This window comes from Pleurodeles waltl, chromosome 1_2 (genome assembly GCF_031143425.1).
Source record: "Pleurodeles waltl isolate 20211129_DDA chromosome 1_2, aPleWal1.hap1.20221129, whole genome shotgun sequence".
Taxonomy (NCBI): domain Eukaryota; kingdom Metazoa; phylum Chordata; class Amphibia; order Caudata; family Salamandridae; genus Pleurodeles; species Pleurodeles waltl.
Window position 1 is genome coordinate 403735436 of NC_090437.1, and position 26479 is coordinate 403761914.

Genomic DNA, 26479 nt, shown 5'->3' on the forward strand with positions numbered 1-26479 from the left:
AGTGTCTGGGGCCTGCCCTGGGCAAGGCAGGATTTCACATTCAAGAGAGACTTTGCTTTGAAGTAGGCCTACTTCAAAGGAGAATTTGGGTATAAGAAGGGCACCCAAAACCACAGACTTTAGAAGACTTCTGGAAACCAAGAGGAACCTCTGCCTGGAGAAGAGCTGAGGAGGAAGAGCTGCCCTGCCTTTGACTGTACTTTGTGGAGCTATCCTGCAGTTGCTGCTTCTGCCAGAGTAAGAGGGCAAAGACGGGACTTTGTGTGCCTTCCATCTTGTGAAGATTTGCAAGGGCTTGATTTAGAGCTTTCCTCCTGTTGTTTGAAGTCTCAGGGACAGCAAATACTTCTCTCTGCCAGCACCTGGAGTCTCTGGAGAGACTCCTGCCCTGCTCTGTGGTGCCCATCCAGTTCCTGGGACCCTGAAAGAAGAAGCTGACAGCCTGAGAGGAAGAAATCCACGCACTGAACGGCGTGTGGGGAAAAGATCGACGCGGCTCTGATCTGCAGCTGGGAAATCGACGCCCTGCATGCTTTGCGTCTGAAAATCGTCGCTCGCCTGTAATGCGACCGAAGAATCGCCGCACATAGCTGGAGAAACGATGCGCAGCATCTCTGACGGAGGCTGGTGAGATCGCAACCTGCTCTGCATGGTTTTCTTATCGTGCGGCTGGATTTCCGCCGCAAGTACCGCGGGCCGTGTAAAATCAATGCAAGGCCTGCCCGGACCTGAGATTGCTGACCGGATTGACGGATCGCTCTCCTGCGGAGAGAAGAAATGACGTGCCCCGACCCGACAAAAGAAGAAACTACACAAGGTCTCGCTCGTGAGTGAAATTGATGCATCGCAAGCCCTTTTTAATGCACACTCGCCCGTGCAGGGTTATTTTTGACGCACCCAAGGTACATTTTCACGCTAACAGTGTTAGTGTGTGTTTAAAACTACATGAACTCTTTTTGCTTTTTAATTGATAACTGACTTGTGTATTGTGGATTTTTGTTGTTTTGGTCTTTTGTTGTTTAGAGAAATATTTCCTGTTTTTCTAAACCTGTGTTGTCATTTTGTAGTGTTCTCATTGTTACTGTGTGTGTTGGTACAAATACTTTACACCTAGCACTCTGAATGTAAGCCTACTGCTTGTGCCAAGCTACTAAGGGGTAAGCAGGGGTTAGCTGAGGGTGATTCTCTTTTACCCTGACTAAAGTGAGGGTCCTTGCTTGGACAGGGGGTAACCTGACTGCCAACCAAAGACCCCATTTCTGACAGGCTGTTTCCACTAATAAATCTTACAGGACTGAAAAGAAATGTTTCTGACTTTGGTTCATCCAGTTTCCTCGCAGCCATACCAGATCCTTCCTTACATCCTACGTTTTTCACTAATTAGCCTTGCTTTTTTATTACTGGGAGTACATTTAGCTAGTATTGCATGATATAGTAGGAGAAAAAAATCAACCCTCCCTTTGGTCCACCACACTTATAAAGGAATTAATTAAAGGATTGTTTAGTGTTTTCCCTCTGGTGAAGCAACAATCAATTGCTTGGCAACGTAATACAGTACTTTCTCAGCTTTTGGAAAGTCCGATCTGATAGAGACTTCTAGTTACAGATTCCTTACCTTTGAGTTCTCCCCAGGTGTCAGACTGGATCTGGAAGATTTTCGAGAGCAGTACCCCTGCACACCTTTAAGAGGTGTTGATTGGCTCCATGAGCGGCAGCTTCTGCGCCTCGTATGATGTCGCTGGTCACCGTTGACCTCAGTTGACTTCAGTTCTTTTCTTTCTGCGCCAGCAATCGCTGATCTGAAGAGAGCTTTTCCTCAGTCATTTTTTGACTGGCTTTTTTTGACCTTTTGTCAAAGACTTTTTTCGAGTGTTCTACTCCTTTTGAGACTACCCCACCATCCATGCCACCATCCTACGATCGGATGACGAAGGATCACTTGTCCCTTCTCAGTGAAGAAGTTACATCTCTCTTGGCCAAGGGAGACATAGAGAGGGTGCCCATGCCAGAAGTAGGTTATGGTTGCCATCCCCTCTACTTTCTGGTCCCCCAAATAGTCAAAGGTCCCCACCCAATCCTAGACTTTTTATCCCTCATTCTCTTCCTCAAGGAGAAGTTGAAGATGCTCACTCTGGCTCGGGTTAGATCTGCCCTGGACTCAGGAGACTAGATGGTAACGTTGGACTTTCAGGACACTTATTTCCATATCCCCACCCTGCCTGCCCACAGACGTTGTTTGCGGTTCATAGTAGGCCACAAGCACTTGCAGTTCGCCATACTCCTTTTTGGCCTTACCAGTGCCCCTCGGGTGTTCACAAAAGTGGAGGTGGTTGCAGCTCATCTGCAGAGATCAGGGATTTCAGTCTTCCTCTATCTCGATGACTGGTTGTTGAAGGGGGCTCGCCCCAAGCTTTCGTCTCACACCTCCAGACTATGGCAGACCTCCTGCATTTGCAGAGGTTCACTATAAACATGCCGAAGTTACACCTGATTCAGATGCTCCCTTTCAACAGCTGTTCCAGACACAGTGCAGTTTCAGGCTTATCCTCCCAAGCTACGAGTCCAGAATATGCAGGCTCTGAAACCGATATTTCAGTCTCTATCCTGAATTTTGGTGAGAATTACTCTGAGGCTGCCTGACCTGATGGCCTCCTGCATCCTGCTAGTAACACACGCCAGATGACATATGCTGGCTCCTAAGTGGGACCTGAAGTTCCCGTGGGTGCAGCATCAAGGGAATATCTCCAACTAGGTCATAAGCGGTCAACTGTTGCAGGTCATTCTCCAAGAAAGTGGAGAGTGGACAGGTTTGGGCGCAGAACTCTCCCCTAACGCTGCACCAAATATCCTCCTGAAGGGTGCCTTCCTCTTCTCAATATGGGCGGACCCCATCAGAGACCTGCTGATTCTAATTTCCAGGTAACCGACGTGGTTCACTTCTTTGAGTAACATGTCCCAGAGTGACATGTTCTTACAGAACGATCTATGCGGTCATAACATCATGAATTTTGTTTTCTGGACATTAATCTCAAGCCCCCTTATATTACCAAAACCTTGAAATTTATTTAATCACTTTTGAGTTCCAACAGGGATCCTTGGGATGAGCAAAGTATAGTCTGCAAGCAACCACCCTAGGATAGAGACTTCACAAAGTTTTGGGGACATAATGGGTACAATCATTTAGATGGTTAAATACTTCATTTATATACAGAGAAAAAAGCATCTGCACAAGGACGTATTCCTGCCGAACACCTTGCATGATGCTTGTCCTCTCAGTTAATGCCCATCCTTGCCCCACCGCAATTAAGCATAATTATTCTTGTTTAGTCTCTCTATAATTCCTACCTCGGGGGAGGTACCCCCATTGACCTAACAGAGTCTAGGAACCAGATCAAAAGGTAGATGAAGGCAACATAAAGATGGTCCTTCAGGATTTTGATGTATTTCCATAAGATCAACATGAACCTACAGACTTGGTCAACTGTTCTGACACTGAACCAAAACCGAGCCTGAAGGGGTGATAGAATGTTTTCTTCAAATACCCACTCTTGGATTTTAGCTAGAACCTGAAGATAAAATACCTTTTGAAGGATATCAATTAAACTAATCGGCCTATAATTGCTAGGGTCAGATCTACCTCGGTCTTAAAAACTGTACAATTACAGCACCCCATCCATGGCCCAAATCTCAATCTCTGAACAGTACAAGTCACATGGGATATTATCCAAACCCAAGACTTTCCCGAGTTTTAGAGATGCTACTGCTTTCTTAGTGTCAGCCAGGGAGAAGAAATCTAAGGCGAGCAGCAGTGAATTGCTAACAGCTGACACACACTGCACAAAACTACTGGATGAGTGGGATGAGGTATATAGCTTAGCAAAGTGCTGGACCCATGTCTGCTATTGGATGTGATGTACAATCATAGTGCGTGCAGTCAAACTGCCATGGACAATTATGTGCCAAAATAAGGTACTGTCTTTCTGTTTGGACGCTTCTAACAGGTCATGCCAGTTCTGATCCCCTGACTCTCTTTACTGGCCGCAAGCACCTCTTTGTAGTGCAGTCTAGCCTCTCAAATCAGTATAAGGTTTAGAGATCTTGTAGCTGTTATCAAACGAGCTTTAGCCTGTGTACAGTCTTTGGTTAACCAGGAGGCCAAATTGGTGGCAGCTAATTCCAGGTTGCCAGTGCTACCCTCCACCTGAAATAGACGACTTAAGGAGTCGAACAGCTGTTCATGAATTCTAGAAATATGGATAGCATGCATATCAATATCCTCATATGGTGATAGAGTAGAGGGAAAGAGATCATAGATTAAGGCAAGCCATGCAGGACAAGAGTGGAATTTGGACCACTTTAAAACCATCCACATAGGCTCTGTTGTGAGTAGTGGAATCAAACAGCCTCGCCTTAAGTTTTAGGTGTGGAGTGTTGTAGTCATTCTCTACTCTTTCTGTTATACAGAAATCATCTACCCAGTCCTATTAAATGAGAGACCACATTATATAGTCAGTTCTACTCTTTGAGGAGCCTCTGCAGACGTAAATGCCCTACCCATATCCTATGCTGTCGTGCCGCTACACACTCACACTCGAAGGGTGATGTTTAGCAGAGCGAATTGTGTGGCCACAGCTGAACAAGAGTTTAGGAGTGGGTGGTAATTTCCGGAATATCCAAAGCTTTATCTTCAGGCTTGGTGACTAACACAATAAAATTCAATGCGTCATAAGTGGTGTCAAAGTCACCTGATAAAATAAGCTTAGGTTTATGGGACAGGGACCCCAAGTGATTGTCAAGAATAGTTAATGTTGGGGAAGCACTATTGTAGGCTACACTACGATTATTGATGTTGTAGACATTGATTATAGACCCGTCACAAACCTTGCTGGACAACCCTAAAACATCAGTAGATCCGGTGGTCCGTTCCTCAATCGTCCAGTTCGATTAGATTTTGACCCATATGAAAAGGCCCCTGGAGGGGTGGCCAAACAAGGAGGGTAGTGCATTCACTGCGTAGGTGACAACCCCCGACCTATGCTGCGGCTCTAAAGCCCAAGACTCCTGGAAGAGCCACAGATGAAAAGAATCAATGTAACTGCCCCAATGCGGGTCAGCCATCTTGCTTCGTAGCCCAGAAAGATTTCAAGAGAGAATATGAAGGAGTCCGGTAGACTCTGGGTGCCCCATTATGGTACCCATGAGATGACCACTGCCGTTAGCGACTACATCAGCATCTGTTTCCAACTTGGGTACTTGAGCTGCAACGCCAGCTTCGCTTTAAGCAAGCTTGAGGGAGCATGTGTGTTCTGCAGTCATTCAACACCACTCAGAGACCGATCACTCCTATAATTGCACTCGCCTTCTCTGGAAACCCCTGTCCGGTGCTAGTGCAGAAAACCAGTTTAATCCCTGTGCTAGTGGTGCGGCTGTCCCATGCTTCTATTGCCATCTAAAATATCCTGGGAGCATCTGTGGACACTGAAAATGCCCAGCATTATAATCGACTTCCCCTTAACCATGCAAAAGCATGTTGCGCAAAGACTCCCTGCTCTCAAAACAACCTTCTCCTTGCTTTGAAACATTAACCAGATTGAAACTGGGTTGATCCTCACTAGACTGACTGGCGGGCCCTCCAGAGTTAACCCTAGGGGCATTCCAGGGCAGAAGGGCACCCCGTCCACCCCTCTGTGGAGCGACCCAATTGATCCAGGGGCCGTAAATCCTCTGGGAGCACTATATTCAGATGATCAGGAATATTCAAGTCACTCCTAAGAACCTGCCCAGCTGGTATCCCCATTTGACTATCCTGGGGCCAAGTAGGTTGGGAGAAGGGTCTGGATGAACTAGTGATGACCCACAAATGGCTGAGAATGTCCCCAATGTGTTTGACCAGGGGATGCCAGAGGTTAAGGGGTGGGGGGATAATAGAACTAACCCTACTTCCCTAGGGTCTGATGGTCTGTGTTTATAGCTGAGTAACTTTGTCCAGTTTGGATTCTTGGGATTCAAACACCCCTTTTAGACTGGCTACATCGTTGCACAGGGCTAAAACAGTTTCATACAGATTAGTTGTTGCATCAGGAGACCGGGTGATAATACTAGCCTCTTCAAACTGGCAGTATTGGTTCTGCCTCTCCAGTCCCCAGCAATGGAGAGAATCTGTTCAAACACAAAAACTACAGGCCCCCATCCGTGATTATAGATTGTGCAAACTCAGGGCTGAGCGAAGACTTGCTCGATTAGGTTTCTTGCCAAAAATGTTGGACATTATAGATTTTGCAGGCTTCAGCAGGCCTTGGGTCAAATGGAGGGAGAAAGAATCCAGTATTGCCTCAACCTCCTTAATCAAATTGTTGATGTGACTGAAGGTACTTGATTTCCTTACGTTCGGTGGCATGTGTAGCTGCAGATACACATGCTGTGTATTATCCTGCCATCTAGTGTTGGGCTCTGAGTGTTACAAGTTGTTTTTCTTCGGAGAAGTCTTTTTCGAGTCACGGGACCGAGTGACTCCTCCATTTCGGCTCCATTGCACATGGGCGTCGACTCCACCTTAGATTGTTTTCTTTCCGCCATCGGGTTCGAACGTGTTCCTCTTCGCTCCGTATTTCGAATCAGGAAAGTTAGCTAAATTGTGGAAAATTCGACTGTATTGTTATTGTTCGGTACCGGGTTAGTGTTAGTGTATCTGCACCGACATCAAGACCGCTTCAACGGCCCTTTGGGGCTTCCACTCTCCACCGAGGCCTGGTCGTCCCAGACTAATCGACCGGACCCCTTTCCGTTTCTGTCCTAAGTGTCACGCAAAGTATCCTTATACAGACCAGCACCGGGTCTGTAATCTGTGTTTATCACCTGAACACAGAGAGGATACTTGCGAAGCTTGCCAAGCGTTCAGATCGAAAAAGACCTTGAGGGATCGACGCGCAAGAAGACTACAAATGGCGTTGAAACCGAAAGAACAGCTCCACGTCGGAGAGGAAGAAAGCATCTCCATCCAGGAGACGGACTCGGATGAATCCGAAAGTGAACAACCCTCGACAGTGCAACGAACCGTGAGTAAACCTGCCCGTCCAAAACTCAGGGTCACACCAAAACATATAAGGCCATGGGGACGCCATCACCAGCAGGCCATGGCTCAACCCACCGAAAGGAAGGTGACTAAACATCGGCACCGAAAAAGGCCAAAGAATTGCCGAAGACTTCCGACTCCGGCCAAGAATCCGGCAACGAACGATCTCGACACCGAGAGTTCGATTCGCAAGGAAAATATCTTTGGAACCAAAAAAGACTGTAACAGAAACCTCAGTACCGAAAAAAGCAGCCTCAGAGCCGAAAAGAAGCTCTTATACAGAAGAGCAAGGACCAATTCAAGGAAAGACATTGATTCGAACACGAGTTAGGTATGGAAGAACCTGACCATACTCAAAGGAGGTTACATATCCATAAAGAGACTGTAAAAATACATACTTTACCTCCACTTAAATCAAAAAGGAAACTTGCATTTCAAGAAACAGAAATGCAACCTAAGGCAAAAGTGGTTAGAGAGAAATCTCCACCACCAATGTTTTCACCACAACCGTCCCCACCGCATTCACCACAACTTTCACCAGTGGGAACACCTATAATGCAGTCATCCACACATACTGGGATGACACAGGATGATGCTGATGCATGGGACTTATATGATGCACCAGTATCGGATAACAGTCCAGATTGTTATCCAGCAAAGCCGTCACCACCAGAAGACACTACTGCATATACGCAGGTACTATCCAGGACAGCTACGTTCCTCAACGTAGCATTGCACACAGAGCCAGTGGAGGATGATTTCCTGTTTAACACACTGGCATCCACCCACGCTTCCTATCAGAGTCTGCCAGTGCTCCCAGGTATGCTCAAGCACACGAAACAGGTCTTCCAGGAGCCTGTAAAGGGAAGGGCTATCACGCCTAGAGTTAAGAAAAAGTACAAACCTCCCCCAACAGATCCTGTGTTCATAACACAACAACTTACACCGGACTCAGTGGTTGCAGGGGCGGCAAGAAAAAGAGCAAACTCTCAATCGTCAGGAGACGCTCCACCGCCTGACAAAGAAAGCAGAAAATTCAACGCAGCGGGCAAGCGAGTGGCAGCACAAGCAGCCAATCAATGGGGGATTGCAAATTCGCAAGCCCTACTTGCACGCTACGACAGGGCACACTGGGACCAGATGCAAGACATCATACAGTACTTGCCCAAGGAATACCTATAACGTGCCCAGCAAGTAGTGGAAGAAGGACAGGCCATATCTAACAACCAGATAAGGTCCGCACTAGACTCGGCAGACACGGCAGCACGAACTGTCAACACGGCTGTAACCATTCGCAGGCATGCATGGCTGAGGAGTTCTGGATTCAAGCCAGAGATTCAACAAGCGGTGTTGAATATGCCGTTTAATCAACAACAGTTGTTTGGGCGAAGTCAACAGAGCCATTGAGAAATTGAAAAAAGACACGGACTCGGCCAAAGCCATGGGCGCGCTCTATTCCCCACAAGTCAGAGGGACCTTTAGAAAACCACAATTCAGAGGAGGTTTTCGGCAACAAACATCTGAGCCTTCCACCTCTCAAACCAGACCCACCTATCAGGCACAATACCAAAGGGGAGGGTTTCGAGGACAATTTCCAAGAGGAAGGGGAAAGTTCCAAACAACCAAACCAAGCCAGACCAAACAGTGACTTCAATGTCACAACACCCCAACACTTCACCAGTGGGGGGGAGGCTAACCACATGCTACCAAAACTGGACACACATTACCACAGATGCATGGGTCCTATCAATTATCAAACATGGTTATTGCATGGAATTCACAAAATTCCCGCCAGATGTGCCACCCAAAACGCACAATCTGTCCCAACAACACTCAGACCTGTTACAGATAGAGGTCCAAGCACTACTACAAAAGCAAGCAATAGAGCTCGTACCCAATCATCAGAAAGGAACAGGAGTCTACTCACTATATTTCCTGATTCCAAAAAAGGACAAAACGTTAAGACCTATCTTAGATCTCAGAACACTGAATCTCTTCATCAAATCAGACCACTTCCACATGGTAACACTTCAAGACGTGGTTCCTTTATTAGAAAAGGAGGAATACTTGACAACATTAGATCTCAAGGATGCGTATTTCCACATACCCATCCATCCCTCTCACAGAAAATACTTAAGGTTTGTAATGCACGGTATACACTATCAATTCAAGGTGCTACCGTTTGGAATAACAACAGCCCCAAGGGTATTCACAAAATGCCTAGCAGTAGTAGCTGCTCACATAAAGAGACAGCACATGCACGTATTCCCATATTTAGGCGACTGGCTAATAAAAACCAACACTCAACAACAGTGTCTTCTTCACAAGCAATACGTCATAGATACTCTACACAAACTGGGGTTCTCTATAAGTTGCCGCAAATCACATCTGCAACCATCTCAAATACAACAATACTTGGGAGTAATAATCAACACACAAAGGGCAATTGCCACTCCAAGTCCACAAAGAGTCCAATCGTTCCAAAATGTAAGATCAAGCATACAACCGAACCAACACTACACAGTAAGGTTTGTAATGAAATTTCTAGGCATGAGGTCCTCATGCATAGCCATTGTCCCAAATGCAAGATTACACATGCAGCCCTTACAACAGTGCCTAGCAAATCAATGGACACAAGCACAGGGTCAACTTCAAGATCTAGTGTTGATAGACCACCAAACACACTCCTCACTTCAGTGGTGGAACCATATAAATTTAAACAAAGGGCGGCCATTCCAAGACCCAGTGCCTCAAGCTGTTATTACAACAGATGCTTCAATGATGGGGTGGGGAGCACACCTCAACAATCACAGCATACAGGGTGAATGGGACAATCAGCGAAAACAACTTCACATAAATCATTTGGAACTGCTAGCGGTTTTTCTAGCATTTCTATCACTAGTAGCCCACAAACACATTCTTGTCAAAACGGACAACATGACAACAATGTATTATCTCAACAAACAAGGGGGGGGACACTCGTCACAACTGTGTCTCTTAGCACAAAAGATTTGGCATTGGGCAATTCACAACCACATTCGCCTAATAGCACAATACATTCCTGGCATTCCGAATCAGTTAGCCGACAATCTCAGTCTAGATCACCAGCAAACTCACAAATGGGAAATACATCCCCAGATCCTACAGGATCACTTCCACCGCTGGGGAACACCAAACATAGACCTATTCGCAACAAAAGAAAACGCAAAATGCCAAAAACTTTGCATCCAGGTACCCACACCCTCAGTCCAAGGGCAATGCACTATGGATGAGTTGGTCAGGGATATTTGCTTACACTTTCCCCCCCCCTCACACTCATTCCTTATCTGGTCAACAAACTAAGTCAAAACAAACTCAAACTAATACTCATAGCACCAACCTGGGCTCGCCAACCGTGGTACACAACACTGTTGGACTTATCAGTAGTACGCCACATCAAACTACCAAACAGACCAGATCTGTTAACACAACACAAACAACAGATCAGACACCCGAATCCAGCATCGCTCAATCTAGCAATTTGGCTCCTGAAATCTTAGAATTCGGGCATTTAAATCTTACACAAGAGTGTATGGAGGTCATTACACAAGCGAGAAAACCTACAACAAGACATTGTTACGCAAACAAGTGGAAAAGATTTGTTTGCTACTGCCACACTAATCAAATTTAACCACTACATGCCTCCACAAAGGACATTGTAAGCTATTTATTACACTTACAAAAGTCTAATCTAGCATTTTCTTCCATTAAAATCCATCTCACTGCAATATCTGCCTATCTGCAGATTACACATACAACATCACTTTTTAGAATCCGAGTCATTAAAGCATTTATGGTGGGACTAAAAAGAATCATACCCCCAAGGGCACCACCAGTACCTTCGTGGAACCTTAATATTGTATTAACACGACTCATGGGCCCACCATTCGAATCTATGCATTCTTGTCAAATGCAATATCTGACTTGGAAAGTAGCTTTTCTAATAGCTATCACATCACTTAGAAGAGTAAGTGAAATACAAGCATTTACTATTCAGGAACCCTTTATACAAATACATAAACATAAAGTGGTTCTCCATACCAATCCAAAATTCTTACCAAAGGTCATATCACCATTCCACCTAAACCAAACTGTGGAACTCCCAGTCTTCTTTCCGCAACCAGACTCAGTAGCTGAAAGGGCCTTGCATACATTAGACATAAAAAGAGCACTAATGTATTACATTGATGAAACAATTTCGTAAAACAAAACAATTGTTTGTAGCTTTCCAAAAACCTCATGCAGGTAATCCTATATCCAAACAAGGCATTGCCAGATGGATAGTTAAATGTATTCAAACTTGCTATATTAAAGCAAAAAGAGAATTACCTATTACACCAAGAGCACATTCCACTAGAAAGAAAGGCGCCACAATGGCTTTTCTTGGAAATATACCTATGACAGAACTTTGTAAGGCAGCCACCTGGTCTACGCCTCATACATTTATTAAGCATTACTGTGTAGATGTGTTAGCAACACAACAAGCCACAGTAGGACAGGCTGTATTAAGAACATTATTTCAGAGAACTTCAACTCCTACAGGCTAAACCACCGCTTTTTTGGGAGATTACTGCTTGATAGTCTATGCACAGCATGTTTATCTGCAGCTACACATGCCAACGGAAAATGTCACTTACTCAGTGTACATCTGTTCGTGGCATGAGACGCCGCAGATTCACATGCGCCCTCCCACCTCCCTGGTAGCCTGTAGCCGTTTTTAGTTGCATGAAAATTGTAAATATATTATTTTAATAGACATTAGATACATACATTACAACTCCATTGCATGGGCACCTCTAGTATACTCACAACTCCTACCTCACCCTCTGCGGGGAAAACAATCTAAGATGGAGTCGACGCCCATGCGCAATGGAGCCGAAAGGGAGGAGTCACTCGGTCCTGTGACTCGAAAAAGACTTCTTCGAAGAAAAACAACTTGTAACATTCCGAGCCCAACACTAGATGGCAAGACCTGTGCATAGCATGTGAATCTGCAGCGGAACATGCCACAAACAGATGTACAAAAAGGGGAGGTCCCAAAACCAAATATTGACATTCATTTTCCACAGACTTTTGTAGCCAGCACTATCGCAAAAACTGCTGGATGGAACTACACCAAGTTTGGCAAGAAGCTTGATCTTGGTCCAGAAAGTTTGCTTTTTGTGATTTGGTTTAAATCCATTCACTAATTTAAAGGACTCTTGCAACCTCAATTTTAACATTTTAAAAAATAGAATGTTCTGGTTGGCCTAAGGATCTTTTTTCCCTTGGGCAATTTGCTCCCGCTGGAGCGTGCCCTCTGATTCAATCAATCAACATTTGATAAAGCTCACAGTTGCTTCAAACAGAATCGTCCCAGGGCAGAGAGCAAAGGGGCCAGCCAAAGAGCTTAAAGATAAGCATTATCAGGTAGCCAGGATTTGATTAACTTTTTAAAGATTGTCCAAGGTTTAACTCTACACAGGTTAGGTGGGAGACTATTCCATAATTTAGCAGTGAGAACAATAATATAACTGCCTCTGTGACAAGACTTAAGGAATTCAGGGATCCGTGGTAAGCGACTGTTTTTGGATCTAAGTACTGTTGTTGGGTGTAGGTATTGACAGTCTGCTCAACAAATATCGAGGGGCCTCACCCTGGAATGCTCTAAAAGCCAGTATTGGTGCTGTGCCACTGGTAACCAATGCAGATATCTCAGATGAGGAGAAATGTGATGACTGTGTGGGACTCTCCTGATCAGTCTAGCTTAGCTGGAGTCTGCATGTCATTTATCTGATCTGAAGGGCAAAGGAGAGCGAGGAATCAAAAATTAAACCAAGATTTCGGACAAAGATATTGGAATGAGAGGAGGACACCAGAGTGAAGGTGCAGCGGGTCCACTTTGATTGAAAAACAACACTTCAGGTTTCTAATTTTTTAATTTTAAACAATTAGCCTCCAAACAGGCTGAGACGCCTCTGAGCCACTCTTTAGCGGCCTCAGTGTTGTCTTTGAAGGAGAAAAGCAAGTGGGTGTTGTCTGCATAGGACACAACCTTAACACCCCAGGATTCAATGAGATTCGCCAAGGGGGAAAGGTAAAGATTTAACAAGAGTGGGCTCAGGTCAGAACTCTGCAGCACACCACAAAACTACACTTTAGGAGATGTAAAATGTGCGTGTAAGTACACCTGGTGGGATCTGCCCTCCAAGAAGAATTTCACCCACAAGAGAGCCTTAACCTTAATACCCAGATCGATCAGTCTGTTCAACAGAATGATGTGCGATACAGTGTCATACGCAGTCAACAGATCAAGAAGCAACACCATAACAGGTGTGCTCTTGTCGAGGTTCTCTCTAACAGGCTCTGCCCCTTCCAAAAAAGCCATCTCCATGCTAAAAACTGTGCGGAAGCCCGTGTGCGAATCATGGAGAATAGAGTTGGCCTCCACTGATTGACTGCCAGCAACATGAAAATAAATATTGCTGGCAGCCATTACAAGAATCACTAGTCCTCTCTACCGATAATGTGTAAACATACAAACGGTGGGCAGAGGTAGGGTAAGAATACCATGCCCTATCGCCCATAGGAGTGGGGGTGGAGGGTTGTCCAAGTGGTCACCCCCTCCCACAGCCTAAAAACAGTTTAAAGATAATCCTGCTGTTTAGATTTCACCTGCACGCACATGCTTGCGGGCTGTGCTTGCAAAATCTATTGTGAATAAAACAAATAAAAGGTGCTTGGAACCCACCTTACCTGAACTTACCATTCGTCCCCTCCATTGGCACTCGATTTTGTTCGCTTCTCATTGGCCAGCATTCACTTCCTGTTCTTCCAGCTGTGCTTTTGCCATCGGGTGGAGTTTGGATGAAGTGCTCGCTTCACATTGGCCAGCAAGTCATCTACATTCACTTCCTGCTCTTCCAGCTGTGCTTTTACCAACGTGTGGAGCTTGGATGAACTGCTCCTTCCAGTCACCGACATTAGTTGCTGGTCAATACTCTTCCACTAGCTACTCACTTGGCAAGTACTTTTTTATTTTATTTATTTTTTTAGCAATTCTGACCGACCACGCCGTATGTTTTTATTGTCTTTCTGCACTTTCTGACTTCATAAATGCATCTTTTTTTGTCTGTCTTCTATGAAGAGCCTTGATCGCTGGTCCTAGCTTCACACACCAACTTCGGCCCCTTAGAATTTTGGGTTCTTGCTTTCCGTTCCAAGGCCCACCTTGTTCAATTTTTACTGTGGATTATAGTCTGGAAACGCGTTTATGACTGGGATGCCCTGACACCATAGATGGTTGCGCTGTGTAACATGTTTTCGATAAAAATCAGCGAAGTGAACTCTGTGATAAAACTCTGTGAAGTGAGGAGTGCTCATGTAAAGCACTCTAATACCTTCTGTTCGAGCTAGCGCTATAAAAAGCACCCCAAACAATTAATTTAATAAAAAACGTTGCAGCACTATGTAACTTGTTTTTTATTTAATTAATTTTTGAGGCGCTTAACCTGAAGGTTTTGGAGTGCTTTACATGAGCACTACTTAGATTGCACAGGAACACTTTTGAACACTTTCATCTTTAAAACATGTTGCACAGTGGCGCTAGCTGGTGTATAACATTGCTTACAGTTTAAAAAAAAAAGCGCTATGACAGGGTTGCCTGCGTCACAGGGCTTTTTTTATTTTTGTAAACTTTAAACCACTGCCGCTGCTGTGTAACATGTTTTTAAAAATGAAAGTACTCATCTGTTATGTAAGTGGCTGCTCATATAAAGCACTTCAGTACCGTCGGGTCGATTTTGTGGAATATGAATGTGCCCCTAAAATGAATTAAATCAAAACATGTTACATTGCTGTGTAACATGTTTTTTTATTTAATTATTTGTTGGAAGGCTTTTATATAGTGCAATTCGACCTGAAAGTATTGGAATGCTTTACATGAACACCACTTACATAACACAGGAACACTTCCATTTTTTAAAAACATGTTACAGAGCAGCGCAAGCTGTTGTGGCTTTTTTTTTTTTTTTTTAAAAAGCCCTATGACGCGTTCAACGCTGGCGAAGCCATGGCACTTTTTTTATTTTAACTTTAACCTATCTTGCGCTGCTGTGTAGCATGTCGAACTAAACATTGACAAAATCAATAGAATTTGCAAAGGCGAAACCTATTGGCTTTGCCAATGCTTGTGTTTTTTGTGATCATGCTAGACCCCTGCAGGATCTCAGAAAAAGGAAATGGTGGGCAGTCTTTTTTTTTTCTTTTTCTTTACCATACTTGTGGAGGGGGCTTCAGGGGAATACCTTCCCCAAGCCCATTTTGGACTCCAGGGACCCCATCCCCCGTGCGCTGGCTCACAGATTGTGTCCCTGGGACCCACCACGGACCACAGTAGTTTCTGTGCCCGCATCAAGGCAGGCAGAGAAATACATATTGCTCCTGCCTGGCGGTAGCATTTTTAAATCTCCCGCCTGTTGGGAGCAAACATGCCTTCTCTGCCTACAGCAGTGCTGGCAGGGAAGGCATGTCCGCAAGCAGCAGGCGATTCATTAAATGCCACCAAAGTTATTGGCAAAACAAAATTATTTTCCTATGGAAACTAGGCCCTAACTATAAGAATGTCACCGAGCCTGCTGGCTTTCTGCAAAAACTGGACACTTAGTTTCTGCTAACTTCACCCCAGCTTCCCTCTGCAAAATCCAGCTTTCAGTCCTGCCACTACCACTTGCTAGGCAATGTACGTTGTAGCTCTGGCAAATGTCATCAGGACCAGCCACTCCTAGATCAATTCAAAGAGCTCTCAAAATAATCTCCTGATAACAGATAGCAATAAATGTTAATTGTTTCAGATGTTTAAGTGAAAGTATTTCACCTAGATGGGAGGGGAAGTGGGGTGGATTAAACTAGTTAATTTGTACTTCCTTTAACACCACTCTGCAAACTACAATGTCAGTTTGAAGTCCTGTTTACTTAAAAAAAGTGTCTGTTATAAAACACACATGATTTCTGTGGCTCAAATAAAATGAAGGAATAAAGGCTAGCAAAACTTTAGCACTTAAATTGGGCAGCACGCAATTCTTAATCCATGTTAGCCATGCTTTGTTTGACAGCTTTGTTCTAACTTGTTGACTGGAAGTATGAACTGTAATCTTTTATTTTTACTTCTGTTTTCTGTATTCCAGGTAATTCCAGTCTTTTTGATGTGGATTTGCCGGGGAGGAGCAGGCCGCCATGTAATGAAATTATTCCAAAAGAAGTGCCTACAACAGTGCCTAAAACTTGTAAGCGCCAGTGCAAGCAGGACTGTTGTCTCAGTGATGACACAAAAGACATTTTGGCAAGCAAAAAAATAAAATTGAATAAATGTGAAGCCCCAACGCATTGCACAGAAGGTGACACACCAAGTGACTGGAGTCATGGTGAACTGAAACATAAAGAAGCTACATCTCAAGAAGCCCTTCCCATGACAGACTCTGCAACATGTTCTACTGATATAAAAGTAGCTACACCTATTCAGGCCTTAACGGTCAAGGATTCTGAGAACAATGTGACATTAACAAGTCAGTTGCTTTCCGAAGCAGCTGGAAGCAGCATAAATGTCTCTGAAATGTCGACAGTGTCGTCCTCTGAGTCAACCCCAACAAAATCCACGGTTTCACACCAACACAGTCCTACAAATCCACTGCACGTGGTTTACAAGATGCCAGGAGGACAGTGTGTGCCTGTTGATTTGCAGAACAGCACAGTTAAGATTCAAGTGCAATCTATGCTTGACCCTACAACAGGAGAAAAACTCATTCAGCAAGTACTTATTTTACCTAAAAACTTCTTTCTTCAGCAAAAAGAAGGTACATCAGCTGTAAAAGAAAATCTGCCTTCACAGCTAAAATCATTAGAGCAACCTCATGCTCCTTTCATCAAAGCAACAAACATAAATCCTGCCTTTTCTGCACCCTTTCTCGGAAATGCTCCTTTAGTACTACCTTCTTCTGAGATCAGCAAAAACACTCCAGGTGTAACAAAATTGCCTCACTCTGTTTCATCACCTTCATTGCAAACAGTTACATCTCTAGCAGACCAGCGAAGCAAAAGTGAAACGCTTAAGGTTGGAGCTCCTATTACAGTATTCCCCATGACATCAGCTTTATCCACCATTTCCACTGCTGTTAAGCCTTCAGTGTCCGAAGCAACACCGAATGAAGATGGAAGTAGTTTTATTTTCTCTCATGAATCGTTACAGAAGACGAAGGATTTACCAGACATGAAACAAGAGCTTAAAACTATCTGCATACGTGATTCACAGTCTATCCTTGTCCGAACCAGAGGTGGTAACACTGGGGTTGTTAAAGTACAGGCAAACTCAGACAACTTTTCAACTCACAGTCTTTCCACAAGCTCTGTGTTTACCTACACACCTCATAGTCAAGCGTTTCTGATACCCAGAAATGTAACCTTACCATCTCCAACTTCGTCAGCTGTTAAAGCTACAACAACTGTTTCTACTATTTTACCATTTGCTCAGTCTACCATGTCTCAGTTTTCATCTGTTCCACCTGCTCCCATTACTGCCTCTTTAAACCAATTGATGGGGACACATGTGAATGTCTCAGCAGGTCAGCCCAATAGTGGTAGGTTGGGTCACCTAATGGATAAGACTATGCAATCATCTCCCTTTTTAGCTACCAGGCCACAATCCAATTCTTGGCTACCACCTACTGGAAGCAGCCCTGTTGCTTCAGTAAGTGTTTCTGGAACTACTTTAAATACCGTGGGTTCAAGCAGTGTGGGGCAACGTTGCAGTGCTCTGATTACCCAGGTGACACAGTCACTGCCTGACAAAAATCACAAGACTAACAAACTACCTACTATTCATGATGGTGCAGTATCAGCAAATACAGATGTAATAAATGGAGCTCCGGTTCAGAAACTTTTGTTGGTTGCATCACCTGTTATTCCATCAGCTAATACGTCTGCAATTTCTAATGCAGCCATGCCAACATCATCTGTCCCTGCACCACAGAAATTAGTTTTCATTAATACAGGCATTTCCAGTGGCTCCCCCGTCTGCAGTGTTGCAGCTGACTCAGCCACACAAGTCCTTCCACCTATTTTAGGTAACACATTTCTTAAACCCGAGCAACCTCATCTTGTTCTAATACCATCCACTGTAGGAGCATCAGTTAAACTCGGTCCATCACCCACTGTTTCTCAAGTTAAAGAGATGAAAATTGGATTGAACATTGGACAGACCATTATTAACAATAATGGAAGTTCACATACTCTTCCAGCTGTTAACGTGATGCAGAATGCACCTTACAGGAGTACAGATGAGAAACACAGAAAAGGTTTTGTCTTGCCAATGACAACTAGTAATTTAGTTCCACTCTGCCCTATGAACCGAAATATTGTGGTTGGTAATGAGCAAGTTGACTTTGGATTAAGCAGAAAAAATACTATTACTGGAACTACAGTAAATGTGTGCCTTGGATCTATTTCCTCTACAAAGAGTAATACTTCAATTGCCACACCATCTGCTGGCCTGGTTAAACAAGGACATGAGACTGATTCAAGAACTTTGTCTCTTGCAGGCCCTAGTCTTGGCACATCTAATGTCGGGAACACTGTTGCTATATCGACGGTAAAAACCAGTCATCTTGCATCATCTCTTATGATTTCATCAACAAAGGCTCATCAAAACATCCCAACAACATTGTTCCCTGGTATAGTTTCCTTACCTGCCTCTATGACTACCACTCAAAAAGGGAATAATTTGATCTCCGCATCTATGCCATGCCTGCCTCTCACTAAAGGACAGCCACAGACACTGCTACGCTTTCAGTCACCAGTAAATACAGCACCTTTGATCACAAGTTCAAATATTCAAGCTGTGTTTCCGCCTGCTTCAACAAATACAGGCAAAGTAATGAACGTTGCTTCTCAGCCTCACGCTTCAAGTAAAGCAGCATCTTCTTGCAGCTCTGTGCCAGGTGTGTCCACTGCCATGCAGACTGCCACAGCTTCGCCTTTAACCAGTCAGGCAGGTCAGCTTGGAGAGACCTGTATTCAACAGAAAATAGTCATCAACACCAGCACACCTTTAGCCCCTGGAACCCAAATTATGATTAATGGTATTCGGTTTATAGTTCCACCTAATGGTCTTGCAGCTGGCAGCCATGTTCTCCTTATATCCAGCAGTACAAAGCAAGCACCTCCTTTAGTTCTCAATAATGCCCAGGGAGTGCAAATGAATCTTAGCAATTCAGTCATTGCCAAAAACCTACAAAGCAGTTTAACGTGCCAACCATCAAGTCACCCACTGAAAAACTCTGCAGACCTTGTGAACTCCCTTGGTAGAGTAATTTCTACACCAACTGTGGATGCTGCGCAGCACCTGAACACAGTGACCAGAGATTCTGTTGTCCCTCCTGCAGTAGCAACTACTGTGGCTTCGATGCCATTATCTCAGTCAGTTTTTGTGGCCAAATCCTCTTCTGGTGCTCCCACACATGGCAGCAGCTCTGCGTTTCCAAGTAGCACTACAGCGTTGCATTTAGATAAATCAATCAGTAAGCTGTTGGTTAGCCCAGAAGGTGCAATACTGAGTTCTATAAGTACTTCGATTGCTAAATTAACTTCCCTTTCTCCAACCAACTCTCATATTGTAGAGTGTTCTACCACAGCTTCTCCTGCTATACATCCCTCATCACAGTCTTCTGGCTCAGATACTCTGAACATTGATGCCTCCTGAGTATTTGTTTGAATGACAAAACTTTATCCAGTATTTTAATCTTTCGATTTGGAAGGAATTATTGCTGTCTCTGGATAAAGACTGGGTTGTTTACACAGTATTTCATACAAAGCCTGTTTGCTTTTGTACCTTTATGTTCATTATCACGGATTCTTTGTTTTAGAGAAGGGGCTGTAAAACATTAGTGAAACTGCAGTCCAAGTTGCATTCAGCCATCATTTTTGACTTTGCGTTTCCCACAATATCAGAATTTATCAACCTGTTAAAGAGCAGTCAGAGTGAGTTTATAGTATTGTAGTTTTTGCACACTTCTCAACATGTTTCCTCTAATATTTGAACATTGTTACATTAGCTGGAATTTTATGCATCTTTCTACATTTGTAAAGTTATTTCTTTGTTAAAAAAAAAAGAAAATCAAATCTATCTATATATTTATGCATTAAAGTGCAACATATTGTAAAATTGTAAATATTCTCAAAGACCCAACAGTCTGTACAAAGGATACTCTTATTTAAGTTTTGTTTACATAATGTATAGTTTTTAAAGAATATTAGTTATTTTGACCAGTGTACTGTTTACTCACAATGCAGACCAATCTGCATGTAATAAACCAGATCACTGTACTAATTTGTTGTTCTGTATTCAAAGTACGTACATCTGTTAAAGTCTAGATACAAATGTAGCTTTTGAATATAATGAGTAAGAACTCCGAATGTGCTTGTTTCAGATTCATAATTGTTACAAAGCAATAATATCTTGGCACAGTTCAGTGTATAGGTAACATGCTAGCACACTCTTATGTGGGTCAAATGAAGTTTATTCAAGTTCTGGTCATAGATATTATGGGCAGCCCCTCGCCGACACCAGGAGCTCACTGCCACCTCCAACCGTCTAACCGCTTGTTCAACATTCGATAATAAATGTCACAACAAGCGACATGGAGCGGAGGTGTAACGATCTAGAAGCGTCACAAGCCAGCTCCCACCACATGGACACAGCAATTACATATAAACTAACACATATGCAAAACTTTTAGATAACACACACGTCCTCCTTTTCCCATTACAATAATAAAAATCACAAGAGTAGAAAAAACATTAGTATTAAAAACAAATTACAGCTCTAGAGAGCAGCTGCAATAATATACAAAAAAATAAAACAGTGTAAGATAAATGGAAATACAATAAGATTTCGAGTTGTGACAAAATATTTGAATTTTTCAGGAAGATTACGGATATCCTTATCCACTGGAGTTGTACCATTCATCACTTTGTCCCCAACAGGCTCACTACAAGTCTCGACAGTGCCTGACACTTTTAACTGATCTCAACCACTGTACATTATACTGCATACCCATCTTTGCTCACTTCTTCAACACCGGACCAAGCCTCAGTTTTCCTTTGATACATTTTGAATCTGGTAATTTCACACACACGTAATTGCCCTTCTCAGTCAATAGAATTTTGGTCCCTTTAATCATATCATGCCTTTTTTTTTTACTTTTTGTCTGACTTTGCCAGATTTTTTTCCTAGTCACTTCAGTGTCATGAGAGAAAATACTGCTGCATTTGACTTTTACTAGGTTGTTCAACCACATAGGCCTCAACAAGTCCTGAGTGCCCCTGACCCTAAGAGCTACAAATAGAGTAACACCAATTATACTATGAGGTGTGTTCTGATAGGACCAGAGCATAGCACGCACTGCATCCACAACATCGACACCTTCAATTAAAGCCCCCCCTGACGCAGTCAGAGACCATCCTGTTAGCCCTCTCATTCTGACCATTCCCCTGGGATGATGAAGACTGCATCGCTTGTGTTTGATCCTTGCTCCCTTCAAAAATTCCTCCATCTCAAATGAAACAAATTGCACACCATTGTCTGAAAGGAGTTTGGAAGGAAAACCTTCTCTGGCAAAACATCCATAAGAAAAGTTATCACACTTTTGGTGTTAGGCTCAAGAATGAAATTAACTTCAAGTCACATCGACAAGTAATCAATTAGAACAATGGTAATACGCTGAACCTGAGGCAAAATCCAGAAAGGCCCAAGAAAATCTATTCTCACTCTCTCCCATTCCTTCTGAGGATTTTCAGGGGTAACCATTGGTGAAGTCTTACATTTCAAACCTTTATCATTTGATACACAGTTCACACACTTAACAAGCCAATCCACAACATCCCTGTCCGTCCTCGGCCACCAGAACATTTCCCTCAGTCTCTTCTTAGTCATTGTCACGTTTATGTTACCCTCAACAGGTACGCTCAATAGTCTCTCCCTGATATCTCTTGGTGGAATTAATTTGTCTGTTATGAATAGCAAGCCATCCTGCAATGAGAGTTCTAACTGCACCTTACTACAAGTCTGAAGCTCCACAGAAAGTTTACCTTCCCTTAGCCAACCATTTCTTGTGTATTCCACCTCTTTGTTTAACACAAGATCCTGGCCGAAAGCACTTCTCCACTCCTTTTCACTTGCACATTTGGTATTTAACCAACATACAATGGCAACCAAGCATTCAAAATCCTGCTCATCATCAATTTCCTCACCTTCTCCCAGAATGGTTAATCTGGATAGACTGTCTTCTTTCTTATCTTTCCTATTGAGTATAAATTCAACAAAAAAATCATATTCAAGCAACTTCAGACTCAGCCTCGCTAATCTAGCAGTGGCTTCAGCGGAATATACAGTACTCCTACTCAATATAGATATTAGAATCTTATGATCTGATCTTAGTCTGAACCCAGTACCCCACACACAAACTCTCAAGCGGTCTGAGCATACAAGAAGCAAGTGCAATTGTGGGCTCATCATTCCCTCTTCCCTGAGACAGTACTTCCCCAAGTCCAGCCCCATTTGCATCCACTGCTACTGCCAGCATCTCACCAGGGGGGAACTGACTTAGTAAAGGTGCATTCTGTAACCCGTTCTTGATCTCCTTGAAAGCAAGCATCTGTGACTCACCACACAGAAACCTGACATTGTTTTTTAACAATGCAAGGATAGGTTAAGCCATGGTGGAAATGTTTCACACAAACCACACAAACTTGACATAATATTCATACATTCAGAGAAAAGCCTGTAGTTGCTCCTAGTTTGAAGGAATTATTACTTCCTCACTGGCTTTTTTATTAGACCTGGGCGTGGGTCAATACTCTTACCAGAGACCACATGGCCAAAATATTCCACTTCATGCACCCCAAAATCACGTCTCTCCTCAGTTTCAAACCACTCGAACCCAACGCAGTCAAAACATTATCCAGTCTAACTTGGTGTTCAAAATGATCCTTTCCAAAAAATATTGTCTTGGAAAACAAGCATGCCCTATGACCCTTCCACAACTTCACATATGACTCTCTGAAAAACTGGTGCTGCAAAAGCTAGCCCAAAAAGCATCCTACAAAATTGATACATACCATTTGGTGTAACAAAAGCAGTAAAGTGCCTAGAATCTTTTGCTAATGTAACTTGACGGTACGTGGACCGTAAATCAAGCTTGGAAAACACATTAGCACCAGCTAGGGTACACATCATTTCCTGGATTTTAGGCAGAGAATGCCTGTCCACTTAGATGGCTTGTTTCACATTTCTGAGATCAGTGCACATTCTGATTTCATAGGCTTCTTTTTTCCAAGCCACCACAGTGGGTGATAGCCAGAGAGACGGCTATCGGTTCAATTACTTGGTCCTTGCATAAGTTATCCAACACCTCATTTGAACTCTCTCTCACACTCAATAGCATCCCCCTTAACTTATGTTTCGCAGAAACACTCCCCTCTTTCAATTTGGTGACATGTTCAAAATCATTCAACATTCACAATTGTTTATTGAAAGTATCTTCATACTTCTTAAGTAAGGCTTGTAGCTTATCAACATGTGTTTCAGGTTGGCTTTCTGCAGAGATCAAGCTCTGATGCAGGAAAACCAATTTTAAGAATAATACCTAAACATGCCTGATGATGCCAACCAAGAGTATCTAGCCCACGATGTGAGGCATACACTTTTCCTTGCACCTCCAGACCCCTGAAGCAACTCAGTTTCAAATAAAAGCCACTAGGTCAATATTGGTGCAATTATATCCCTGAGGGGTGACATTGGGTGGTAACAATACCTCATTTATGTTGCTATTAAAAATAGTATCTTTGGAAATGATACTCATTTTTGAGCCAAACCCTTTCATTACCTCACTCACTTTGAATATTTCCACTGGATCCCCAGATTTAGGTACATCACTTTCATGAACTCTTAAAACAATACAATGAATTGTTGATATCATTGGTCACAGGCTCATGTCAACACTGTACCCCTAGAACTGGATACCTCCTGCTTTTGCTCCCTTCCACACAGCCACAAATTATTCATATCATTAGCTAGACCCTGGTCACAATTTTCAGTTACCAAATTCCCTTTCCCTTTCTTAGTACTCAAACACCACATTCTGGCAAAATTACCAGTGACTCCTAAACTTGTTAAGTTCCTTGGTTAGAGCAGTACATTGCTTGTAGAAAGCAATGTGGAATGTGCATCCAGACTGATAACAGATGTTGCCAGAACTGAAAAGCTTTCTCCTATCGATTGTTTTGTTTCTATCTATAGCCCGTTTAAGTAAGGCTTGTTGCTTTTAAAACAGTATCACCTGTCTTGAGTTCTTTAACCAACTCTTTTGAATCTTGGATTGTGTTGGCTAACTCTCGAGCTTCATCTAAGGGTGGATATTTACAGGTGAGTAATCTCTCTGCTATCTTTTTGTTATGGAATCTAGTTGCTAGTTGATCCCTGATCAATTGAGTGGTGAAATTTCCAAACTCTTACTTGGCTGCCATTACACGCAATAAGTCCATGTCTATGGATTCAGTGGCAGATTGTTCCCTAGAAAAAAAACTTGTCTCCTTGCAACTAAATTTGGTGGCTTTGAAAATGTTTCCTCTAATCTCTTTACTGCCTCTTCATACTCATTCAGCTCTTCATCTTCCTCAGGTGTATATAGAGGAAGATGAACAAATATTTCCTAAACCTCCAGGCCAGAGGAGTGTTAAAGTAAGCAGCTCCTTCTATCAAGCTTGAATTTAAGTCCACCCATGGCTCCAAGAAACGCATTTAACTCTATATAGAGCTTTTTCCAAGAAATAGTGGGCTCCCTGTAGGCTGTAAAGAAGGCGGAGGAGGATTAGTAACCTGCGTAGTCATGTTAATAAGTTTCAATTTTAGCCCTGGGGGGAAAAAAAACAAAATATACATAGAATCTCACATGCATCAGGTGGACAGTGCAGGAGTAGCAGTTGAAAAACGAGCATTACCTTCATGCACATACATAATTATAGAGAGCTGCTGTGTCAGTGTGTCCGTCACCATGTCTGGTGCAAGAAACGAGCTAGACTCATATTTAAAAATGTGCCTATTACCGTAAAACAATCCAGTAGCTGTAGGAATCAGTCTCTGAAGGTGTGCCTGTCAACATAACATGAAACATGCCAGTAACAGGTTGCACACAGATTGTAAATGGCTCCAGAAGATGTGTCTGTCACCAACACATGTACTCACAAAAAGCTTCTTACTTTGAGAACCGTCACCTTCAAAGTGTGCAGAATTTGTTATGAAGGTGTGCCTGTCACAGTAAAATGTCAGCTGCGCTATAACTGATATTGGCTTCTTTGTGTACTGTGCATGTATCTCAATGAGCACCTTCCCAAATGCATAGGATGCCTACTGTGCATAGCACAATGCGCAATATTCATAGTCAGTGGGACCTATTTTGTACTATCTGACCACGCTTCAGACAAGTCAAGCAAAATTAGATGTCCGCAGAGCATGCGTACATGCAGTGACAGCCGTCGGCAACATGCACGCTAAGGGCCTCATTATGAGTTTCGCTGTCTGTTGACCGCCATGGTGGTGGGCTGTCGGAATGGCGGTGAGACCGCCACATTACGAGTCATGGTGGTCTATGGAGCAAAGAGACCTGCGATTCCGCGAGCACTGCCAGACAGCACAGACCGCCGCGATCACAAGGCAGCACAAACAGGTTAGCAGAGACAGCTTTTCTGCCAGACACATTACGAGGTTGCACACCTCCAATGTGACCATGGCGGTCCAATCACTGCGTCTCAGCAGGTGGAAATGGGTACTATAAAGGGAGACAATCACCTGCAGAAAGCCTTAGACGTCTGCTGCTGCAATGGAGCCCATCACGCACATCCTGCCGCTGTTGTTAATGAAAGATGGAGCACAAAATACACGCTGTCGTGGGTGCAGCCAACCATAAATACAAAAACCTACCTGTGTTATTAATCCAAACAGCTTGTTGCGCTGTCGTCCACATCATGGGGCGGAGGATCACACTATGGGCACCAACTACATTACTCATTGTGTACACAGTCTAAATCATACATAAAGATGGCCACATTCACTCCCCCTTTGGGCAGGTTGCTCACACTGCATAGCAACACTACAGAAAAACACACATTCACATATCTCAGGCACAGGGATAGTGAAGGCAGCACAACATTGTCTCACACATCACCAACAACACAACATCATCACATATACAACGCACATTCTCACAGGCCATGGACTGTTGTCACATACAACACACATGTATGGATGTGGCATGGATCAAAAAACACCAGACCCAATAAACA

The 26479-nt window shown here is 43.4% G+C and overlaps 1 protein-coding gene across 2 annotated transcripts in view; it reads left to right on the plus strand.

Annotated features, from left to right (window-relative positions):
• BRD10 (bromodomain containing 10) overlaps positions 1 to 20468 on the plus strand; it is a 258411-nt gene extending 237943 nt beyond the window's left edge. For both annotated transcript variants that reach the window (XM_069240183.1, XM_069240190.1), the window contains one exon: positions 16276 to 20468. In XM_069240183.1, the coding sequence (XP_069096284.1) occupies positions 16276 to 19841 (3566 nt within the window). In that variant the 3' untranslated portion in view covers positions 19842 to 20468. The remainder of the gene's footprint in view (positions 1 to 16275) is intronic.
• Positions 20469 to 26479: the final 6011 nt, after the last annotated feature.